The sequence below is a fragment of the Capronia epimyces genome (genome assembly GCF_000585565.1).
Source record: "Capronia epimyces CBS 606.96 chromosome Unknown aczIQ-supercont1.3, whole genome shotgun sequence".
In the NCBI taxonomy this organism is placed as follows: Eukaryota; Fungi; Ascomycota; class Eurotiomycetes; order Chaetothyriales; family Herpotrichiellaceae; genus Capronia; species Capronia epimyces.
In genome coordinates this window covers 1,213,306-1,234,722 of record NW_006912906.1, presented here as the reverse complement: position 1 = coordinate 1,234,722, position 21,417 = coordinate 1,213,306, and the positions used below count along the sequence as shown (strand labels likewise).

Sequence of the window (21,417 nt, the reverse complement as noted above, 5' to 3'; positions counted from 1 at the left end):
ATCAACTGCCCAATCTCTCTCGCCTCGTTGCTAGTCTCTCGCATCCTTTCCTGAGTACTCCGTAGGATTTGTCAAGATGCTTTTCGGCTAGCTTCCTTGCTGCTCTTGCTGGCGAAGAGGGCGTGGTAACCCAACAGGCCAAAGGCCCCCATTGCCAGGACCCCGAAGAGATAGGCAGGACCAAGCGCCAACACGCTGAAAATGTTCGAGGGCCCCAGACGACTCGTTCCAAAAGCCAGGCCCCGGTTGGGTGACACGTTGCCAAAGAAATAAAACCCAACATTCGACCACCCGTCCATCATGACGATCCAGCCTAGCCATTCTGCGGTGGAGTCGGGAAGGTCGAGGTGGGGGATTCCGAGTGCTGTGACTATGACCATGAATCCGTTCGCGACCGGCCCGGTGTGACATCGAACCCAGCCCGTTTCGCTGCCAGCAAGGTCGAACTTGAGGACATATCCGGGAATGATCTCAAATCCTCCCAAAATGTAACACCAAAGGCCCAAGCCGCCAATGAGACTGGAAAGGATCATCCATGCGCCATGTCCGATCATACTGCGCCGGAGGGCGTCTTGTGCGGGAGATACCATGGTCACTGATGGGCGATGTATGAACTGAGATTTGGGTAGGAGGGGAAGTGGTGAAGTTAATATCCCCTTTATCCTTTGTGATCCAAATCGATGCAGCTTCTTCACCGCAGCGGCCTAGCGGCATCAGCTCGTTTATCAATGCCCTCAGCAACGCCATCTGATCACAGCACTCTGAATTCCGCCCACCTCCACATTTTGCCAGCACCCCGCATGGAGATGAAGCGACCGGCGCTTGACGTGTCCCTTAGCGGGTACCTAGTAAAGAAAGCTTATGTGATTGGCGAGACAGATTCATTCGACCCTCTAAACGGCCCTTCCCTTCATGTGACAAGGGGCAAGCTGGTTCCTTACCTCGAACAGCCAACTAGTCGTTGTCCTAGGACATTAAATTGGTGGTCTGATTCCGCCGTGCTCCTGCACACTACCTCACACCGGTACATAGTTCGGACGGAAGGCCTCCGCGTACAGTCCTGATAGGAAGGCTTCACACGTTGTGAGGACAGGAATCGACGATCGACTTTTGACTGACAGAGTCGGGCCAAGAAGATCGTTTCCCCGCATGTCGACGAAATGGCTGTTGTCTTTGTCCTGCGTCAGAGCATTTAGAAGCTCTTGAACAACTGGACAGAACACCTCGAACTTCAAGCACCCTGTTCATGACTTGGAGATTGAATGATCGAACCCAGAACGCTGTCTCAGAGTGTGTCCAGTACGAAGCTTCGCATTTGCCTGTATCCTGGGAGCTACAGGCTATGAAACGAGTATCCCATGGGTTGCTGCCTGGCAGAGGGCAGCCTATGGTGGTTGTGCGGGATTTGCCATCACTCCGGAGGTCCACTTGACCAACTGGCCCAGGTATGTATAGGCCTCAAAACAGAAGCAGCACTCCTGCTCTGATAGGCGACCAATGACGTTAGAGGCGTTGTCACAAGCTCTCATGAAGAAGCAAGAATATCTAGAAAGCTTCCACGCACAACGCACACCTCCCACAATCGGAATATGGCCCGCACTCCCCGGAGTCATACCCTATCCATCCCCACGGGGTAGGCCCTCATTTGCACTAGGTCATTGTCTACACGCTCATACCTACGAATAAACAATGCTATATCGATTCAATCCGCCATTCCAGCGGAATACGTCCCACGCGCGGAACTGCTCAAATCACAGCTTTGGGATCCAGGCCAACGCCTATGTCGATATTCATCACGGACAGCAAGATAAATAGAGCGAGACTTCAGGCCCATGGTGGTTCTACCCGTCACAGAACTCTGTACATCGAAGGACATGGCAGTCCCTGAATTCCACCAGAATGGGCCAGCCACGAATGGCGACAAGCCGACTCCTCTGGAATGGGTCAACAATCAACATGGACAGGCTGGAAGTGCTCTGCCCAAGCCAGCGAACTGGATACCTGTGATGGAAGAGCCTCTCTACACCCCACGAAAGATCCGAGTAATTACGATCGGCGCAGGGTTCTCTGGGCTGATGGTGGCGCACAAGGCAAGTCCAGCGTGATGCGAGAAAGTTGCAAGATGTCGTGACTAACACAAGACTAGATCCAACATGACTATAAGATGGAAGATTATTGCGAGCATGTCATCTATGAGAAGAACCCAGAGGTTGGAGGGACCTGGTATGAGAACCAGTACCCCGGTGTAGCATGCGATGTCCCGGCACATATCTACACATTCACCTGGGGACCCAATCCAAGTACGTCGGCTCCCGGCAATTGACCCGAGCTGCTCCTAACCTTCCAGCACAGACTGGTCGCATTTCTACGCGGAGGGGCCGGAGATTCGACAACACATCCAAAACGTGGCCAAGGAATACGATCTTACCAAAAACATTGTTTTCAATGCCCAAGTTCTGGACGCAACCTGGCTTGAAGAGGAAGGGAAATGGCATGTCAAGGTGGATGTCAATGGGCACGTCAAGGAGGATAAGGCTGACGTCGTCATCAACGCCAGCGGTGTGCTCAAGTAGGTCCCGTCCAGAAGTGATCCGCACAGCATGTACACTGACAATGCGTCCTTCCCAGCAACTGGCGGTGGCCCAGTATTCCGGGCCTGAAGGATTTCAAGGGTCATCTCTGCCACTCGGCAGTGTGGGACCACAGCTACGACTATGAAGACAAAAAAGTCGCCGTGATTGGGAACGGATCATCTGCGATCCAGATCGTGCCAAAACTTCAACCAGTGGTCAAGCACATGACCACCTTTATCCGGTCACCGACGTGGATCAGCTCGAATTTTGCCGCCCAGCATGCCAGTGCGGAAGGGGGCAACTTCGAGTATTCAACCGAACAGAAAAAAGAGTTTGAAGATGCGGAGAAGTTGCTGGCATATCGCAAGAAGATCGAACACGACTTCAACCAGCTCTATCGCGGACTCGAGTACGGCACGCCCGAACACGAGTTCTTCCAAGAGGAGTCTCGACGGATCATGACCACCAGACTGAACGGAAGCAAGGAGCTGGCCGAGAAGCTCATCCCCACCTGGTCCTTTGGATGCCGGCGTCTGAGTCCCGGCGATGGCTATCTGGAGGCCCTGCAAGCACCCAACGTCACGCCGATTTTCAATGCCGCCGCGCGCATCACCGAAGACGGCATCGTCGACTCGGACGGGACCGAGCACAAAGTCGACGCGATCATCTGCGCGACCGGATTCGACGTCTCTTTCGCCAAACAGTGGACAGTGACGGGCCGCCACGGCAAGACACTGCAAGAACAGTGGAAGGACAATCCACAATCATACTTCAGTGTCTGTGCCAAAGATTTCCCCAATCTCTTCTTCGTTTTGGGACCGAATTCGCGTAAGTCTTTTCATATCAACTTCCCACTCGCCTGACCGCGGGCCAAGGCCTGAACCCCAAGACCCCATGCTCACGGTGCGAACTGCTCCTAAAATGAATGTTGATGTTTCACCTTCTTCTGCGCGCACGCTGACGGATTATTTCTCTTTGGTTTCAGCCGTCGGCAATGGAAGTTTGATTCCACAGATGGAATGGGCCGGCGCGTACGCAGTCAAGTGGGTGGAAAAGATGGCCCAGGAGCAGATCCACTCGATCGACCCCAAGCAGGAAGCGGTGGACGATTTCAACGTCTACACCCAGGAGTATCTGAAACGCACCGTCTACACGTCCCACTGCCGGTCGTGGTACAAGAACAACAAGATCGACGGCCCCGTCACCGCCATGTGGGCCGGCAGCCCCATGCACTTCAAGGACTTGATGAGCACTCAACGCGGCGAAGACTTCGACATCAAGTACTGCAGTCCCAACCGCTTCCGGTTCTTCGGCAACGGCACCACCTGGAGAGACGCGACCAATGCCGACTTGTCGTACTATTTGCGAAAGGATGGCTTTAGTACTTGAGTCAAGCTGTTGAGTGGTACGGACTGAGATGCGAGACGCAGATGATTTTACATACTACTTGAAGATAAGCTGTTAGGCTAGCTAGGATTCCAGATGCAGCCCCAGACACCTTGGGACGTGGTGCTCGGTTGTCGCTTTGGATTCAAGCTTGTTTTGCTTTGTTTGCTTCCCTCCTTATCAACGATACAAACCCCAAACAAATAACCTCAAGCCCAAAATGGTACAGGGTACAGAGTACAGACTTGATTCAATCCAACTCTGTCAAATTTAGGAACATTCCCCAGTCTCATCTTTGTCATTTAATATATCTCTAGTCAGGGTTGCGGCTGAATTATGATCATGCTTCTGTGCGCTGTTCCGAGACAGAAGGCAAGACACCGGTGGTCAGGGAAGAGGGAATGGCACGTTCATGTAGCCCATGTCCTCTCAGATAAGAACTGAATTCAAGCTTATAATGCATCCAGAATTCAAGCTTATAATGTATCTAATTAGGGGCTCTATGATCAAGAGATTTGCACGCCGCCATCTTCTTCTTCGTCCTCATCCTCCGAAACTGCAGCGCCCTGGCCAGCGTCTTCGCCTTTGCCCTGGTCATCGACCGCGTTGCCGGCCGTAGACTCGGGAGAGCTGCTATTGCGAGCGCGATCCGTTGCCGGCTCTTGAGACTTTTCATCGACGTCTATCACGTCGGACTCTCCAGTCTTCTGCGCATCCTTTGTCGACTCTGCTCCATCCGTCTTTCCGCCAGCCGTCCAGGCTTTACTCAGATTGACCAGCGGGGTATCGTCGTTGAATAACCGCAACAACATGGCTTTTCGATCCTCCTTGGGGAGCATCAAGTTCAAACTCTGGATCGACTTCCAAAGAGGAAAGACCATGCGTTCGCTCAGGCCATCCTCGGCGTCACTCGGCTCGACAATAAGCACGCAACAGCCCATTTTCAAGGGTAGGATCTGCTCGCCGACCTCGCCGAGGTTTTTGTACTCGTCGCCGTGGAACCGCGGGAACATCTCGACCAGGAGCTTCCTCAACGTCTCCTTCTTGTGCAGCTTGATGATGCGCTCAGGACCGACCCATGTCTCAAGGAGCCGCAGCCCGTCCGTCTGGATCCGCCAGGGGCATACATCGGGCGCCGGAGCGTCCTGCTTGACGTACATTTTCACGCCGGCATGCACAAACTTGAGCCCTTTTCCCTCGTTCTCTTGCAGGACCTCCTTGACAAGCGCATTGGTATAGTACATGTTCTTGGTGGCGGTGCCTTGAGCGTTACGGACCATGTATCTGTCCTGCGGGAATCGGGGAGAAAGGTTGTAGAATTCTTTGATCTGGGCGAGCTCGGGGATTGAGGGTGACAGGTACTTGAATGGTTCCTCGAATGGTTGATTACGGTTCTTCTTCTTCAACAGTTGGCCGTTCGTAGTGGATGGCTTCGCCGTCGCAGCAGAGTCGTCCGTCACTGGTGCTTGCCCGTTGCTGGTGTCAGCTTTACTGTCGGGTTGCTCTTCGCTCTTGACTCGCTTCACCGGCGAGACATCCTCTTCATCAACGGAGCGCTTTCTCTTAGTCGGTGTGTCTGCATCCAGGGGTGTCGTTCCGTTGAGTTTCTCGACCGCTCCATTAGGGACAGTTTCGATTTCGATCGTCTCGTTGGAGTCGGCGGCTTCTACTTTTACTGTCGCCGGTTCAACCGCCGGCTTCTCTTCGGGCTTGGCTCTGATCTCGGACCGTTTCTCCAGGATGGCGATGAAGAATGCTCCAGTGTCTTGTTTGTGAGGATAAACGCGCATAGCTCTGTCCAGGGGCAAGTCATTCTTCGGCGGAAACATGCTCTCCGACAAGCGACCCAAACCCTCTTCGCCCGCGGATTCTTTTTGCTTCTGCACAGAGTCGTAATCTTTCCAAACCCGACCGATTTTATCCATGATAGCCCACTCTTTCAACCCGGTAGATCGCTTGAGACCCGGTAGATAATCCTTTGTTTCGAGTAGCTGAACTAGCTCAGGGCCTCCGCAGCGGTTAATGGCTTCCGCAAGGACCGCCTCGTCTTCGACCGGATTCATGCTGCAGGTTGAATAGACCACTCGTCCCCCTACCTTCAGCATTTGTAGCGCACGGATCAAGATTCTGACCTGCGTCGCATGTAGACCGAGCCCATTGCCAGGTGTCCAGTTCTTCCATATCTCCATGTTCTTCCTTACTGTGCCATCTCCGGAGCAAGGGACATCAGCAAGGATACGGTCAAATTTCAGATACCTATTCTGCCCTGGCTTCCCGCCATTCGTTGGGGTGGCTGACACTTTTATCGAGGGGAAGACAGTCGCATCGTGGTTCGTCACAATAATGTTCGGCGAGCTCAATCGCTTCATCTGATGGACCAGCATGTGGGCTCGTTTATAGTCGACATCGTTGGCAATGAGCAGACCAGTGGAGCGACCGTCATCTTCGTAATCTTCTCCTTCCGGTCGATCGAGACCATTGGCGACACTTGTAGCAACTTGTCTGGACCTTTCTTCCTCTCCAGCGTGAATCATCTCGATAAGTTGCGCGGATTTACTCCCAGGCGCGGCGCACAGATCCAAAACGGTCATGCCAGGCTTGAGGTCCATGAGCAAGGGTGGAATCATGCTGACGACCTCCTGCCGAGTGATATTTCCAACATCTGCCTCCGCGACCAGGAATTTCTGGAAGTTCGCGAATGGTTTGAAGCGACGGATGACATTTTTGGGGGTGGTCATAAACCAGGCCAGTTGATCAGGGTACCACTCGACGGGTCGCGGGGCATCGACGTGTTGGCCTTCGTAAGTTATGGATGTGATCTCAGGGATATAATAGTCGCGCAGGCGCTGCTGGACAGCCAGGGCATGTCTAGGAGAAATCATCAGCGAGGCTGGGTTGTACGTATAACGAACAGGACATACGCCTTTGATCCAGTGAACCTGAAACTATTGGGCAGATCTCTCCGCATGGCCTCCCAGAAATCAGACTTCTCATCATCGGGTATTATTCCAAGCTCATTGTAGTATTGTTCGAATTTCTCGTTGTATCGACTGATCTCTGCTTTGTATGCGCGGTTGTCCTGTCTTGGGCGTGGTGGGCCGCCGCCGCGGCCTCGGTTGCCCTGGGGTGAGTGTTAGATTTGAAAAGCTTCCGCTGGGACAGACGTACCTACTCTCTTACCGCCCCGTTTCCCCATTCTAGAATGCAGGGCTTAGGTATCTATGTTCAACAAGCAAGCGTCGGCCACATGCGTCGAACGGCGTGGGGAAATTTCAAGATTTCTGTGCTGGGCTCCATGCGGAGTTCACGCTCATACTAGAACCGATCGGGCTTGGCATGTGCAAAGGCAGCGAGAGAATCCATCTCCTAGAGCAGCAACTGCGCCCTGCCGCTTTATTGTTGCAGCTGCGCCATCAATGTCGGTAACGTCGCCCTACGCTGGGTTTTAGAGACAAAAGACTAGCACTTCAGCCTTGCGATGTGACGGTTCGGACTAGGTTCAACAATGATGGGAGCTGGGCTCTGTTCAACCAGTCTCTTGATCACAGACGATGGGATTCATTCCATCATTCCCAGCGAGAACCATCCCTGCAGATTGTTCATTATATCAATCCCGTCCGTGCTGGGCCCGCCGTCCTCCATGGACATCATCGACGTTTCGTCGTCCAGCCCACTCATGAGATTTGAAGGAGAATCGAACGCCATCATGCCTTCGTCACCGTGCATTGATCGCTGAGCATAAGCAGGCCAGTCCACATCGTCGGGCCCGGTGGGAAGCCCAGGCGCGGGGAACACTTCGTCCGAAGAGGCCCCAAAGTCCTGGTCCAGCATTCCACCCGCACCTTGCGCGTCCCTCGTTGTCAATGGCCGCTGTGCATGCTGCCGACTGCGTGGACCCGACGCAAAGGACTTGACCGAGCTCACATACGCGACAATCCTTGCCCTTGCTTCTTTTGCGAGCCTGTAGACAGGGGCACATTCTTGAAGAGCCTTGAGAAGGAATGTAAGACGGGAGTCTGTGGTGGCCGCTTCAGTCACTAGATGTTCGTATTAGCAGGAGACTCTCGGTGGTTTTTCCTTCGCCCCATCTCAGACAGCCTACCTTGCAAGTTCACAATCGTAGTCGCGGCCATGACGAGCGCGTAAACCAAGATGAGTGGACATCCGAGAAATCCATGTTGGCTGCGAACTTGTCGGATCATGGCCACCACAGCGTCACATGACTCGTTGCATATCGCTCTCGAAGATTCGTTGAGAGGAAACCCGTGCGACGGCCGGATGAAATGGCGGTTAAGCGAAATACAAATGCTGTGATAGAAAAGGCTTTGCGTATTGGTCAGTGGGAATCGGATCTTGGGCAAGTCTCCACTCACTGAAGAACGACGACATGGTTTTCTAGTTCTTTCCCCTGAGAGGTCCATTGGCTCCATTGCAGAGGCTCGTCGATGCCGTTATACCAGCGACTCAGGCTGAGATTGAGCTGTCCCAGCCGATAAATCAGTGCGCTTCCGCCCTCTTCGAATTTTCTCGGGGCGAACACCTCGGCCATGATGTCCTGGAAGATCTTGCCGAGCATGACAGAGTACTTCAACGCATTTGTCAACTGCGGTTTCCGAGGAGTATCAGACGATGCCGTCTTGGCCGCGATCTCCTTCAGTCCAAACCATTCATGGTCCGGTGGGAAGTTGCTACAGAAGGGTCAGCGAGCGTCCGTCGCGGGGAGGAGTGGTGGACAGAAAGAAGTACGGCAATGGAACAGTCGGATGTACCGCTGCGTCATTCTCGGATAGAGTTACTGGCCGGCCGAGGTAGAGACTGATAAACCTGGAGAAATGACGTTAGCTCACTGTTCTGGAAACAACAGTAACAAGAGCCAGACTTGTCTGCGACATAGCAGCCCCAATAGATCCGCCGACGGATTTCGATATCATAGGTTGTAGTGATCGTCTGATCGGAAATGACCCATTTGCTAGGATCTTGATGGAAGCCTAAGCCTTGGGCCATTCTAAACGCCATGCCTATACGTGTAAGATGTATCAGTGTCATCAATTCCGCAGAGCAAAAAGGAAGTTCGACACCGACCCGACAACATCCATCCTAGTGTTGAGTTTCCTTGTCCCAACTCGTGGAAGGCCAGACATAAAAGAGCCTGGACACTGGTGGGTTGTGGACTGGCAAGGCCATGCGTCACAATTATCTCTTGGGCACATTTGGCGAGAATGCTGGTTCTCTCGCGGACGTTCGGGTCCTTGGAATGGGCAGCTCCCAGGGCACATATGGCACAAACCAAGGGGAAGGACCAATATTTGCCTCCGTGTGTGTGGCCCAGATAGTCGGCGAGAAAGGCCTCCCGATACACAAACATATACTGAGGGTACTGGTGCAAAAAGAAGAGCGACAGGGACGTGTTGATGAGGGCGTCGTCGATGCCCATGGCCGCGGCCAATCGCCTGTGGCTCCAGATCTCCGGTCCCAGTGGGCCAATCGAGGGATGTCCAGTGCGGCCTTCCTTTTCGACTTCCTCGGTGACAAAAATACTGGTAGGGCCATGATATTGTAACGAGCCTGGAGCATTGCGTCAGCTGGAGGTAGGTCAGGGCACCCACCGGGATGAAGACTTACCCGAAGAGTCCCTCTCCAATGAAATCGCGCTGTCAAGGTTGATAGAGGCGACAGTAGCATCGCCCTGAGACGCGGAAAGCCCTGCCTCTGGTTCGTTCAAATGGTCATCCAGCGAGATCTCCTGCAGCAAGATATCTCGCTCCTCGGCCGAGGCTGACTGCAGCCTCCTGACAAAGGATTCAAACCATGCGACCCGCGTCTCAAGCGCGGACAGGTACTTGTGCGAGACGGGCTTTTTCCGAGCGTCCACTCTCGGATATTCGCACGGGATAGCTGCCGCCACACAGTTCGAGCACGGCTGCGTTCTGCTGCATTTGATCTGGCAAGAATCAAGAGATTGAGTTGGTGAAGTTGACCTTGAAATACAGTTGGGATAACTGACCTTACGATTCTGACATCTTCGGCATCTGAAGGGAACGCGTCTTAGCCCCCTAGGATGTGCAAGAACGAATGATCATTTGACTCACGAAAGCCGTCGAGAATGGTCCATTCATGCTACTTGCGAGGATCTTACTCCAGTGACTATACAACTAACACAGCGTTAGCAGTACTACCTGTCTGGTCTGCGTAGGAGGCCCGGTACCCTGTAATGCAACGAGACTGCGATATGACCGGCTGTCTTCTCTACGAGGGCTGATGTTTGGGACGTGGTTTCGACGACAGAGTTCATTTCATGCAGTATCTGTTTATCATGGGGATGATGATCGCCCTGACAACTTCTGTCAAGATCGGTTTGGGTCTACAAAGGGGAGCACCGAGATTGCTGAATGACATCAATTAAGCATGTGGAGGTTATGCACGTGACGAACCGATGTAATAAAGCAGCGTGTTTTTGTATTTATTTCTGACTTCTCGTCAAAGAGACGAGACAGATGAACTACAAAGAGGATCATGAAAGACTGGAATAGCTCTTGTTCTGAACTATGCTACGGTCTTAGTCCGGAGCTAGCCCCGTCTAAAGAGCAGGACCGGCTCATTCACGAGGGATACCCTTTTGCAGTCCTCTCTCTATCGACCGGACGAGTTCAGCGACATCATCGGCGTTGTTGTAAAACCCAAATGACACTCTGATACCAAGGCGATAGTGAGACACATATATGTGGTCTTGTCGAAGGTGGCTTTGCCAATCTGGATGCAACAGCTTCAGCACATACAAATGTGGTGCTCGTCGGTCTGCATACGAACTTCCCACCACCTCCACGCCGAGTGTCTTGCAACGCAAAGCCAGCTCGCGACCTAATGCGCGGAGGTGGCTTTCTACTCTGTCAATGCCCACGTCATCCACTAGAAAGTCCAATGACGCCTTGAGCGCTGCGACACCGATAAGTGATAGATTGAGGTGCTCATATCTTTGTGATGTTTTGTGGTACTGCACCTCAGGATTAGCAATCAGGTCTGCCCGAAGGTTTGCAATGGCGCCTGCCCCAACGATGGGTGGTGTCGGTCGTAGCAATGGGAGCACATCAGGGCTAATATAGAGAGCACCCAGCCCACTGGGGCAACCCAAGCCCTTGTGACAACCAAACGCTGCAGCTGAGACGTTCCAGGCTGTGAGGTCAAGTTGGGCCACTCCGACATGCTGCGTGAGATCCACAAGAACGTGGATGCCTCGGGGTCGGAAGCGAGAACATATATCTCCGACATTGTTCATCTGACCCGAGTGAAACATGATGGAAGAGAGTCCGATGGCGATGGTGCGATTGTCGACCAACGGCTGGAATGTGTCGGCGTCTGCGTATGTGTCCGTGCCGGTCGGCACCAGTCGAACTTCCAAGCCAGCGTCCACGAGACCGAGCCACCCATATACATGGTTAGGATGTTCGACGTCCAACAGCACGACATTGTCACCTGGAGTGAACTGCAAAGATCTTTGAAACAAATTCAGACCCTCGGTGGTGTCTCGCGTGAATGCAAGCGAATGCTCTGGAACGTTCAGATATGTGGCGAGTTTAATCCGGCTCTCTGAAGTCGTTTGCTGCCAGATAGGCTTGGGATGCGCATGGGTGGTGGCCTGGTTCAGAAATTGGTCGAGTGCATTTTTGACTCTGAGGTTCATAGGAGGCTGGAACGAAGCGTTGAGGTAGGTGTTTTTTTCTTCATCGGCAACAGGCACCGCGTGTCGGAGCTTGGAGTGCTCAGCAGGAGAGAACGACTGATAGTGCTGGCTCGTGAAAGGTGTCTCCCGGCCCTGGGCGATATCGACCTCTTCTATTGTAATTGATCCCATGTTGACTGCGGTGAAGCTCGGCTGCCTCCAGTCTTTTGCAGACGCCGTTTATTCTGGAGCCCATGTTTGGTATATATACAAGCTGTAGTTAGGAGGGAGAGGCGAAATCTACGGACTCGTTCAGGACATCCACACGTGTTTCGGAGGACGAGACCCGGAAGGCTGATCACTCTAGGTCAACCTATCAGTCGATCGACAGGACCAGATTAGCCTATAAAAGCACTGGTCCGTGCTGATAGCATTCTGACTTCTGACGGACTTCATCCTCCGCCTGGGGACAGACCCATAATACGACCTCCAACACCCCATTACGATACGGGCTCTACCACTGGAGGGCCTAGTTACACTCTCACAACTCATGCCAGCTTGGCGGTGCGTGACAATCAGATGCCAGAGAAGCGTGATAAATGATACTGACCTATATAATGAGCCTACAAGGTCGACGATGCGAGTGCCACGGCTCAGAAACTCTCTGCATCTTTTCCTTAAGAATCTGCACGCTATATTTGGCGATATATAATCATCCATCTATTGCCGACTGAGCCCTTCTGTGGTAGTCCATTCCGATCATGGACGAATATCAGAAAGACCAGGCATCCCATGGCGATCCTAAAGAATTATCTACAGCTGTCAGCAACACCGAAGGGGAGATGGTGGAAACCACATCCAGCAGCCACCAAAATCTCCGGCGTGAGTTCAAGTCTCGTCAGGTCAACATGCTCGCCATTGCCGGAGCGATAGGCACCGGCCTGATCATCGGCTCGGGCCAGGGACTCGCTCGAGGTGGTCCAGCAAGCCTACTCATCGCCTATATCGTCACCGGTGCTATCATCTACTTCACCATGTCGGCCTTGGGTGAGATGGCATCATTTCTCCCCATGGATCAAGGCTTCAACGGCTATGCTACTCGCTTTGTTGACCCTGCCTTAGGGTAAATTTATTCTTCTCTGTTCTGAACCCTGCCGCGACCACGTTACTGATACCTTCCACAGGTTTGCCACGGGTTGGAATTACTTTTTCAAATATGCCATCGTTCTGGCCAACAATCTGACTGCCGCCGGACTCATCATCCAATATTGGAGACCAGACTTGAATGTCGGCATCTGGGTGGCTGTGTTTGCGGTGGTCATCGTCACCCTCAATGTAGGCCATCGTCTACCTCTCAACAGTGTCGGTTGCTCAGACTCACCCTCCTATAGGTCTTTCATGTCAGCAACTTTGGCGAAGCCGAATTCGTTCTCTCGTCCCTCAAAATCATCACTCTTCTGGTGGTTATTTTGACCTGTCTCATCGTGGCACTCGGCGGAGGCCCTTCGGGGGAACGAACGGGGTTCCGCTACTGGAATCATCCCGGGGCTTTCGCAGAGTACCTCCAACCCGGTGCGCTGGGCAGATTCCTCGGGTTCTGGGCCTGTATGGTACAGTCGTGCTTTGCATATACTGGGACCGAAGTGGTGGGTGCCGCGTTCGCAGAAACACCCAATCCTAGACGCAATGTCCCCCGAGCCATCCGACAAACCCTCTGGCGCATTGGTGTTTTCTACGTTGGAGGCGTCCTTGTTCTGGGCATGGCTGTCCCTTACGACAATGATAGACTGGTTGGAGCGACCAAGGCAAAGACTAGCGCAGCAGCGTCTCCTTTTGTCATTGCCATCCAGCTCGCAGGGATCAAAGTCCTCCCCGATATCATTAATGCCTCCCTCTTGGTGTTTGTCATCAGTGCGGCGAATACTGGTATATCTTCTTATTTCCCCCCTGGCTGGAACCCCTCTGACATGGTCCTGACAGACATTTACGTTGGCGCTCGAACCCTCTATTCCCTGGCCAAAGACAAACAGGCTCCACAAATATTTACCTACACCACAGCACGTGGTGTACCCATCTATGGCGTGGCAGCGACTTCAGTGTTCGCATCGCTCGCATTTATGAACGTGTCGAAAGCGGCTTCGACCGTGTTCGGGTACTTTGTCAGTCTAGTCACCGTTTTCGGCACCATCAACTGGATCAACATCCTCCTCTCCTATATCGGATTCAGCCGCGGCATGCAGGCTCAAGGCATCTCCCGGGCTGAGCTGGCTTACCGAGGGCCTTTGCAACCGTATGGCGCGTGGTTCGCCTTGTTCATGACTGTGGTCATCACATTCTTCAATGGTGAGTTTGGACATGCTGGCCCCTCCGTTGTCCGCGCAAAATTTCCGTCTCTAAGACTTTCTGTGAGTTCCAGGATATAACGCATTCATACCTCACTTCACGCTCTCGACTTTCATGACATGCTATATCGGCATTGCAGTATACCTGGTCAATATCGCTGGGTGGAAGATCACATGGCGCACCAAAAGGGTGCGGGCCATGCTGATGGATCTGACAACAGACAGGAAGAAGTTCGAGGAGGTGGCATTACAGGAAGAGGCAGAAAGGCAAGGCAAACCCGGGATGCTCCAGAGAATGTTTCATGGTGGCAGCAGCGGGACTGGCAAATGGTCCCTAGGGTCGGCAATGCGTCGGAGATGACAGCACATTGTTGTTCGCCCAGAAGAGGCTTTAACAGCATGTTGCAGCAGCGAATAGTTATAGAAACAAAGACCCGTCGCGTGGAGAAGACCCTTTCACGATCTAGACGAAGTCAAAAGCGAAAGTCCCCAGTGAGGCGTAGGAAAATGTTCGAATTCGTTTAGACGACCGCTAATGGACGAGAAGAAGGTCGATCATCGGGTTTATGGAACGGCGGGATATTCGTCGGCACTTTCCATACGCTGCGATATGGCTACCACGATGCGGTGTGCCGAGGAAGATGAGACCCTCTGTGGCATCCTCGATCGACGGATCGTATATTGACTCTAGCCGTGCCAAAAGAAGAGCCTGAAAACAGTTATATAAAAAGTCTCAGGATATCAACGTAGTTATTTCACCATGACCGCTTTTTTCAAAGTGTCCAACTCAAGTCCAGACACGTACGGTCTTGACTTGACTAAATTCATCGACGGATGCTTGTCCAAGGTCCTTTCCAATCCCGCTCTGCTTGTATCCGCCAAACGGGAGTTGATGGGAGATGGCATTGTAACAGTTCACCCAGACGGTTCCTGCAGCTACCCCTTTCGTAATCCGTATAGCCTCCTTGATATCCGAGGTGAAGACGCCGGCGGCCAAGCCGTAGCAAGAGTCGTTGGCCATCTGTATTGCTTCACCCTCGTCGTCAAAGGGCGCCACAACGACGACAGGGCCAAAGACCTCTTCTCGTGCAATCTTCATAGTGCTCTTGACGTCTTTGAAGATGGTGGGTTCAACGAACCACCCATAAGGCGACTTTCCTCCAGCTATACAGACGGCACCTTCTGCCTTGGCTTCTTGGATTATGCCGAGAATCTTGGAATGCTGCGCGCCGCTTATCTGTGGTCCTAGGAAAGGGTTGCCATCAAAGGGCGATCCAAGGACGTTCCTCTCAGCTCGAGTCTTGAACTTTGCCAGGAAAGTTGCGTAGATATCTCGTTGAACAAAGATGCGGCTACTGGCGCAGCAGTTCTGCCTGTCCTTGTAGATTAGATTGGGTCACTCTAACAGCTGCATCAAAATCCTGAGCACTCGGTGCGCCACTCACCCCATATTGTAAAAACACCCGCCGTTCAACCATTCTACAACAATGTCCAGGTCGGCACTCTTCATAACGATGCTCGGTGATTTCCCCCTAGCTCCAACGTTGTCTTCTTCAGGTTTGAGTCGGCCGAAGCTCGAAGGATAGATTTGCCGGTCTGTGTGCTTCCCGTGAAGGAGATTTTGGCCACATCTGGGTGTCCGGACAGGGCTGAACCTGCTTCGGCGCCATATCCTGGCACAATGTTGACCACTCCTTTCGGAAATCCAGCTTCGACAACCAGTTTGCCGAGGAATAGTGCGGACAGCGGTGTCAGTTCTGCCGGCTTCAGCACAGCGGTGCTGCCAGCGCAGAGCGCCGGCCCAAGCTTCCACCCACACATCAGCAATGGGAAATTCCACGGAACAATCAGACCACAAACACCCAAAGGCTCGCGAAGGGTCATATTGACTGTATCAGGATCGGTCTCGATTGTGTCACCTTTCAACTTGTCGGCCAGGCCAGCGTAGTACCGAAAGCATGCCGCCGCGGCGAGGACGTCGGCATCCTTTGCAACCTTGACAGGCTTCCCACCGTCGATGGCTTCGATTTTGGCGAGCTTGTCGACATCACGTTCGATGAGGTCCGCCAGCTTACTCAAAAGCCTGCCTCTCTCTGCAGGCTTGGTAGCTTTCCACCCGGGAAACGCTGTCTGTGCAGCTGCCACTGCCTTGTCGATGTCGGCGGCTTTGCCACGGGCGACGTTGCATATCGGCTTTTGGGTAAATGGGTCGATGCTGGCGAAAAACAATGCATCCACCGAGGGGACAAACTCATTGTTGATCAAAATGCCGGTGGGTTGTGCATAATTGCTGCCATCCGGAAACTTCAGAGGGGTTTCCAGTGACTCCATACTCGATTACCCTGGATGACCTCGGGTTTAGCTCTCGGTTATTGAAAAGGAGTGGACCAGTTACGAAATTGGTCTTGTCTCTAATGAACAAGTCTATAGAGAAGAGAAAGATTGGTGATTGAATGAAGGTGGGTTTAAGTCTTGATTTCACAGCGCGCTATAATGGATGGATCAAGAACGCACTCTTAGGTGAATCGAGACGGAGGCGGACTTCCACTTCCGCACGCAGTATCAGGGACGGTACAAACTTGTCTAGCCGACGAGCCGATCGGATCGGCAGACCCGTTAGGGTCATCGTTATCATGTCAGTTGCATAGGCACTAGGCTTTGTCGGCCACAATGCACGTTGAACAAGTTGGTGAAGAAGGTGGCCAGGGCAAGCCGCGCTCTTCTCTTAAATTCCAGTCAACAAATACCACGACACATGGGTTTCGATCTTTGGCGCGTATTTGAGGTCGCAGCAGCTTCAGGTCATGGAACAACAGGGCCAGAATCTGCTAGAGGCGGCCCTAGTAATTCTGCCTTTTCGACCAAGAACGGTGACTGGAGCCTCAAGTGCTGATACACAGTCTCGTGGCTGCGGAAACCATGTTATCTGGCAAAGGATGCAAAGGAGAGGAAAGACTGACAGCTCTGGAAAACTGTGTACAATATGAAGGAGTGAAATAACGATAGGAGAACTCGGGCTGAGAACCCAGGGTATCTATCCAAATTCTTCTAATTGTACTGTTCTTCACCACTCCACAAACTCATTCGGACCCCATTTTAAGATCAAAGAGGCCTCTGCAACGCATCTGTGTTGTGGAAGACGGGGATGCTGTTCAATCCCTAGGCTCATCGCATTCTTGAAGATTGGTGTACGTTGGCAGTTGGATCCCAGATTTCTCTTCCCACAGCTTCACGCATTCGGTATAATCTGCACTCTTCTCGACACCATGCAGCTGGAGAGCTTCTTTGAATGTTCCATGCATGAGTTGACTCAGAGTCGTGTCGATACCCATCTTTTCACAGAGATCTAGGTTGATGCCCAAGTCCTTGACCAGCAGGGCGAGGCCGTACCCGCTGGAGTAGGTTCTGGTCAAGCCCTCGGCCCTGATGGAATGCGCCGTACCATAATTCCGGCCTGTGCCGACATTCAAAACATCGGTCATCATAGCTGGGTCCAGTCCCATCTTACGGCCGACAATGAAGGAGTCGTTGAGGGCTGCAATACCCGCGGCGGTTATGTAGTTGTTGAATGTTTTCATGACATGACCACTGCCCAATGGGCCCATGTGGAACCGCCAGCGGGACATCGTCGCGAGCACAGGCTCTGCCATTTGAATGTCTTCGACACTGCCACCAAGCATGAAGGTCGCCTCGCCATCGTTGATGTCATGCATACGCACTTGTGTGACGGGCGAATCTATCAGCCGAAGCTGATAAGCTTTGAGGTCGTCCCCCAATTTTCGTGTCGTGAAAGGATTGGAGGACGAGGTGTCGACTATTATTGTGCCTGCAACCTCGTCAGCAGGCTCCGTTGACCTTGAATGTCCTTCCCAGCTAATTGGGGTACAACACATCCACCGCTGGGACGCTCATTGCAAGTGTTGACGACGTACCTGGTTTCAAAAAGGGGGCAACCCCTTTCCGACCTAGCAGGATGTCACGAACGATGTCGCCATTGGGTACCATGGTGATCAGAACGTCCACGTCCTTGAAGGCTTCTGGTCCATCTTCTGCCTCTGCCACGAGGAACTCCTTGTTTGCTTCCACGAATTCTCGTTGTCGTTTCGGGTCCGCGTCTCTGACGACAGTCCGGAATCCTCCTTTGAGGATACATGTGCACAGAGGACCACCAGCGAGGCCCAGGCCAATGTAACCAACCAAGTTGATGGGTTTAGATGGAGCCAAAGATCCCATGGCTGCTGTGAATGATCGTACTCGACAGCGGCTGGCTTGCCTACAGATCCAGTAGTAGCAGTCAAATAAAGCCGAAGTAGACAAGGAAGCAAAAGGCGGAAGGCAGGGAAGAATATATCATCGCCAGGGTAAAACGGGGAGTGTCCCTATTAATACATGAACCTTGACGGAAGATCTGAGGGAGATTTGGATCAGGCTGGACGCAGAAAGTCCCACTGCTGCGCAAATCGCCGGCTACGCTGAGCCGACACACTTGAATACACTTTGAATGGCCCATACCCACAAGCCTCTCAGCTTTCGAGGCAGCGTCCTCTTACGACAAGGACCGCGTAACTTCGAGACGGCGAGGTGGACAGCTACGAGAGATCTAATCAGGTGGGAAGGGAGATAACGGTACGGAGGGCGGACTTCCACCTCCGCTGCATCTCCGCTTCTCTTACTTTGGCCAATGACAGGGTGCGGCCTCATCATATCCACAAATCAGAGGATGCTAACATCAGCTACCATCTCCCCAGGAGATGGCAGAGCGATCGGGTGCCTCGACCGTGTCTGTGTATCTCAGTTTCCGGACAATCGGTTTCAGCGTTTCCTAATCTGGCCTCTCGTGGAGAGCTCCTATATGCTGCGCGACAGCGTTGAGCAAGATGATCGTACTATAAATTTCGCCCAGTCCCCTAATATATTTTTCTCATTGAAATGCACAATTTTTCCCTCAGGCCCTAGACCTCCTTTGTGTCGCTTTAAAACCCCTCATCCATACCTACGAATGGGTTCCGAGCAAACAAAGTCCGCGGAGGCGGCAAGCATGAACCTAAGTCCAGAAGCAGTGGTAGCATCCGGCGTTACCGACGATGGAAAAGAGCTGGAAAGACACGGTAGTCTGCAGGCGGGCATCGTGGTTGACCCTGCCGTGGAGAAGAGAGTCCTTAGAAAGTTGGATAGGCGACTGGCACCGCTCTTTGCCTTGCTCTATTTCCTCGCCTACTTGGACCGGGTACGTTGCATCGTCTCCTGCCATCGAGACCCAAGCGAGCACAAGCACAGGCCAGCTGATTCACAACAAACTCAGTCAAACATAGGCAACGCAGCTGTGGTGGGATTGAAAAGCCAATTGCACCTCACGGAAGATCAATACAGCACTGCCGTCAGCGTCTTTTTCGCGACTTATGTCACGTTCGAGCTGCCCGTCGTGTTGGCTATGAGACGTCTGCGTCCGCATATTCTCATCGCTTCGATGGCCCTGGCATGGGCCGTCGTTACTATCGGCACAGCCTTTGTCCGCTCATTCGGTTCACTCGTGGCCTGTCGTGTGCTGTTAGGACTTTGTGAGGCGGGGTTTTTCCCTTGCTTGTCTCTCTATATCACCATGACCTATAAGCGGGAGGAGCAGGTATGTTGCTGTCACCCACTGTCCTTGAAAGACTCGTCTTCACGTCGTTGCTGGCAAGATCTAATGCGCATCTTTGAAAGGGTCTTCGTCTTGCGTATCTTTTCGCGTCTAGCTCCTTGTCCAGCATGTTTGGTGGTCTCATCGCCACAGGGATCACGAAAGTCGGCGAAGTTGGCAACCTTCAGGCTTGGAGGTATGTTCCTAACACCATCCTCCTGAAGACTTACCGGTGCTGACTATCGACTCGTAGCTGGCTATACATCATCGAAGGACTGGTCTCAACTATCATCGTTCCGTTCATTTTCCTGTACCTACCCGACAACCCAAGGAAAGCCAAATTCTGGACTCCTGAGGAGCATGCAGTCATGGAACAACGTGATCTTCAACGCCAGGAGTATCTAGGTAGCCAGGTGTTTGAGTGGAAAGAAGTCGCTTCCGCCTTCTGCGACCCGAAGCTTTACGCCACGGCCCTGATTCAATTTTTCCAGGATATCATCTTGTACGGCTTCAGCACATTCCTTCCATCTATCCTCAAGCTCGGTTTGGGGTACTCGAGCCTGCAGGCTCAGTATCTCGGTGTGCCTGTGTACGCCTTGGGTGGCATCTCCTTCTTCTCGGCCGCTGTGCTCGGCGACAAGTTGAGGCTCCGAGGGACGTTACTGTTCTTCGTGGACATCTTTGCTATCGTCGGGTATATTTTACTGCTCTCCGTCAAGAGCTCAGGTGTGCAGTATTTTGCTTACTACCTGATTGCCATCCCGTTGTATTGTGGTCCCGGTCTGAACGAAATCTGGATCAACAACAACATGGCGGGGCACTACCGCCGTTGGAGTCCAACAAGCGATTGGCAATCTGGCTGGCGTAGTGGCACCCCAGGTCTACAGGAAGGCGCCCTATCGACTCGGCCATTGGGCTTCTCTGGTCTCTGGTATCATCAGCATGTGTCTGATTGCAGCACAAATCACGTACCTCTGGTTCATGAACAGAACGAAGGAACAGATCCCGAACGGGGAGAGAGCAGATGACCGCAGGATAACAACAGGTGAAAGTGCGCTGGAGTTTAGATATATCTATTAGCCCGCAGATGTGGCTGACTCGGGAGATGCGATACACAGTTTTGATTCTTTCAGAGATTTCAAGAGGGGGGCGGAAGGGTGAAGCAGGGGTTGAAGCACTAGGAATTTACTCGTTGGCCTTTGTGGCCTCATCGGTTGGACTCATTACTTGCAAAACTTGTGCCTGATTTTTATCGTTCAAGCTATAAAGACATCTGTGGTCCTGAACCTGACTTCCGCCGGAAAGGGCTCAGGGGCTAGGGGGCCCTAAGGCTATGGACGCTTTCCCGAGCCTCCTTAACCCCACCAGTGGCCCTCGCCACCTTAAAGCGGGATGATGCTACTACCTCCCAGTAGGTTATTAGGTAGCTAGATATTCGGCGTCACAGGCATTGTGACGCCTTGGCAGTCCGGTCACTGCTTGTAGCAGATAGCTTCATCTTTACTAGTATAACACACTACAACACGTACTCCGTACACTCATCTCTACACTGTTCATTCAACGTGAAGTTGCTTTGCTTTTCTCAACTCGAGCAGCAGTTGTACGGACGCGCCCAGATCGACTGATGACTGAATCAACACATTGACCAGTCAATGATCCAACATATTCAACCCGACGAGACACCCTACCTGGATGATTTCGGCGACAGGACTTGTGGAGGAACGTCCCTCCCTCTCGTAAGCACTGCATGCCCGTGTGTCCGGTAAACCTCGGTGTCTGAAAGTCAATTGACAACACACAGATGTGAAAGGTGTCGTCGCCGCAAGGTCGCTGCTCTCT

General features: G+C 52.6%; 11 protein-coding genes across 11 annotated transcripts; 3 read left to right on the top strand and 8 right to left on the bottom strand.

Annotated features, from left to right (window-relative positions):
- Positions 1-71: 71 nt before the first annotated feature.
- A1O3_03708 (uncharacterized protein) lies at positions 72-590 on the bottom strand (the record flags this gene model as incomplete). The annotated part of the gene is made up of 1 exon (XM_007733843.1): positions 72-590. One exon carries the CDS (start codon positions 588-590, stop codon positions 72-74), a length of 519 nt encoding a protein of 172 aa, XP_007732033.1.
- Positions 591-2,164: 1,574 nt separating this feature from the next.
- Positions 2,165-3,962, top strand: A1O3_03707 (uncharacterized protein; the record flags this gene model as incomplete). Its single annotated transcript, XM_007733842.1, has 4 exons — positions 2,165-2,300; positions 2,353-2,569; positions 2,629-3,401; positions 3,559-3,962. 4 exons carry the CDS (start codon positions 2,165-2,167, stop codon positions 3,960-3,962), a joined length of 1,530 nt encoding a protein of 509 aa, XP_007732032.1.
- Positions 3,963-4,465: 503 nt separating this feature from the next.
- On the bottom strand, positions 4,466-7,155 carry A1O3_03706 (uncharacterized protein; the record flags this gene model as incomplete). Its single annotated transcript, XM_007733841.1, has 3 exons — positions 4,466-6,827; positions 6,881-7,080; positions 7,132-7,155. The coding sequence occupies 3 exons, from the start codon at positions 7,153-7,155 to the stop codon at positions 4,466-4,468; spliced, it is 2,586 nt and encodes an 861-aa protein (XP_007732031.1).
- Positions 7,156-7,517: 362 nt separating this feature from the next.
- A1O3_03705 (uncharacterized protein) lies at positions 7,518-8,092 on the bottom strand (the record flags this gene model as incomplete). The annotated part of the gene is made up of 2 exons (XM_007733840.1): positions 7,518-7,996; positions 8,062-8,092. 2 exons carry the CDS (start codon positions 8,090-8,092, stop codon positions 7,518-7,520), a joined length of 510 nt encoding a protein of 169 aa, XP_007732030.1.
- A 236-nt stretch (positions 8,093-8,328) lies between these two features.
- Positions 8,329-9,979, bottom strand: A1O3_03704 (uncharacterized protein; the record flags this gene model as incomplete). The annotated part of the gene is made up of 5 exons (XM_007733839.1): positions 8,329-8,647; positions 8,839-8,977; positions 9,042-9,524; positions 9,582-9,886; positions 9,969-9,979. The coding sequence occupies 5 exons, from the start codon at positions 9,977-9,979 to the stop codon at positions 8,329-8,331; spliced, it is 1,257 nt and encodes a 418-aa protein (XP_007732029.1).
- A 575-nt stretch (positions 9,980-10,554) lies between these two features.
- Positions 10,555-11,808, bottom strand: A1O3_03703 (uncharacterized protein; the record flags this gene model as incomplete). The annotated part of the gene is made up of 1 exon (XM_007733838.1): positions 10,555-11,808. The coding sequence occupies one exon, from the start codon at positions 11,806-11,808 to the stop codon at positions 10,555-10,557; it is 1,254 nt and encodes a 417-aa protein (XP_007732028.1).
- Positions 11,809-12,377: 569 nt separating this feature from the next.
- Positions 12,378-14,319, top strand: A1O3_03702 (uncharacterized protein; the record flags this gene model as incomplete). The annotated part of the gene is made up of 5 exons (XM_007733837.1): positions 12,378-12,739; positions 12,801-12,951; positions 13,008-13,542; positions 13,597-13,959; positions 14,033-14,319. 5 exons carry the CDS (start codon positions 12,378-12,380, stop codon positions 14,317-14,319), a joined length of 1,698 nt encoding a protein of 565 aa, XP_007732027.1.
- A 426-nt stretch (positions 14,320-14,745) lies between these two features.
- Positions 14,746-15,408, bottom strand: A1O3_03701 (uncharacterized protein; the record flags this gene model as incomplete). The annotated part of the gene is made up of 2 exons (XM_007733836.1): positions 14,746-15,331; positions 15,404-15,408. 2 exons carry the CDS (start codon positions 15,406-15,408, stop codon positions 14,746-14,748), a joined length of 591 nt encoding a protein of 196 aa, XP_007732026.1.
- Positions 15,409-15,464: 56 nt separating this feature from the next.
- Positions 15,465-16,289, bottom strand: A1O3_03700 (aldehyde dehydrogenase (NAD+); the record flags this gene model as incomplete). Its single annotated transcript, XM_007733835.1, has 1 exon — positions 15,465-16,289. One exon carries the CDS (start codon positions 16,287-16,289, stop codon positions 15,465-15,467), a length of 825 nt encoding a protein of 274 aa, XP_007732025.1.
- Positions 16,290-17,110: 821 nt separating this feature from the next.
- A1O3_03699 (uncharacterized protein) lies at positions 17,111-18,191 on the bottom strand (the record flags this gene model as incomplete). Its single annotated transcript, XM_007733834.1, has 2 exons — positions 17,111-17,784; positions 17,891-18,191. 2 exons carry the CDS (start codon positions 18,189-18,191, stop codon positions 17,111-17,113), a joined length of 975 nt encoding a protein of 324 aa, XP_007732024.1.
- Positions 18,192-18,996: 805 nt separating this feature from the next.
- On the top strand, positions 18,997-20,606 carry A1O3_03698 (uncharacterized protein; the record flags this gene model as incomplete). Its single annotated transcript, XM_007733833.1, has 4 exons — positions 18,997-19,185; positions 19,261-19,581; positions 19,662-19,774; positions 19,832-20,606. 4 exons carry the CDS (start codon positions 18,997-18,999, stop codon positions 20,604-20,606), a joined length of 1,398 nt encoding a protein of 465 aa, XP_007732023.1.
- Positions 20,607-21,417: the final 811 nt, after the last annotated feature.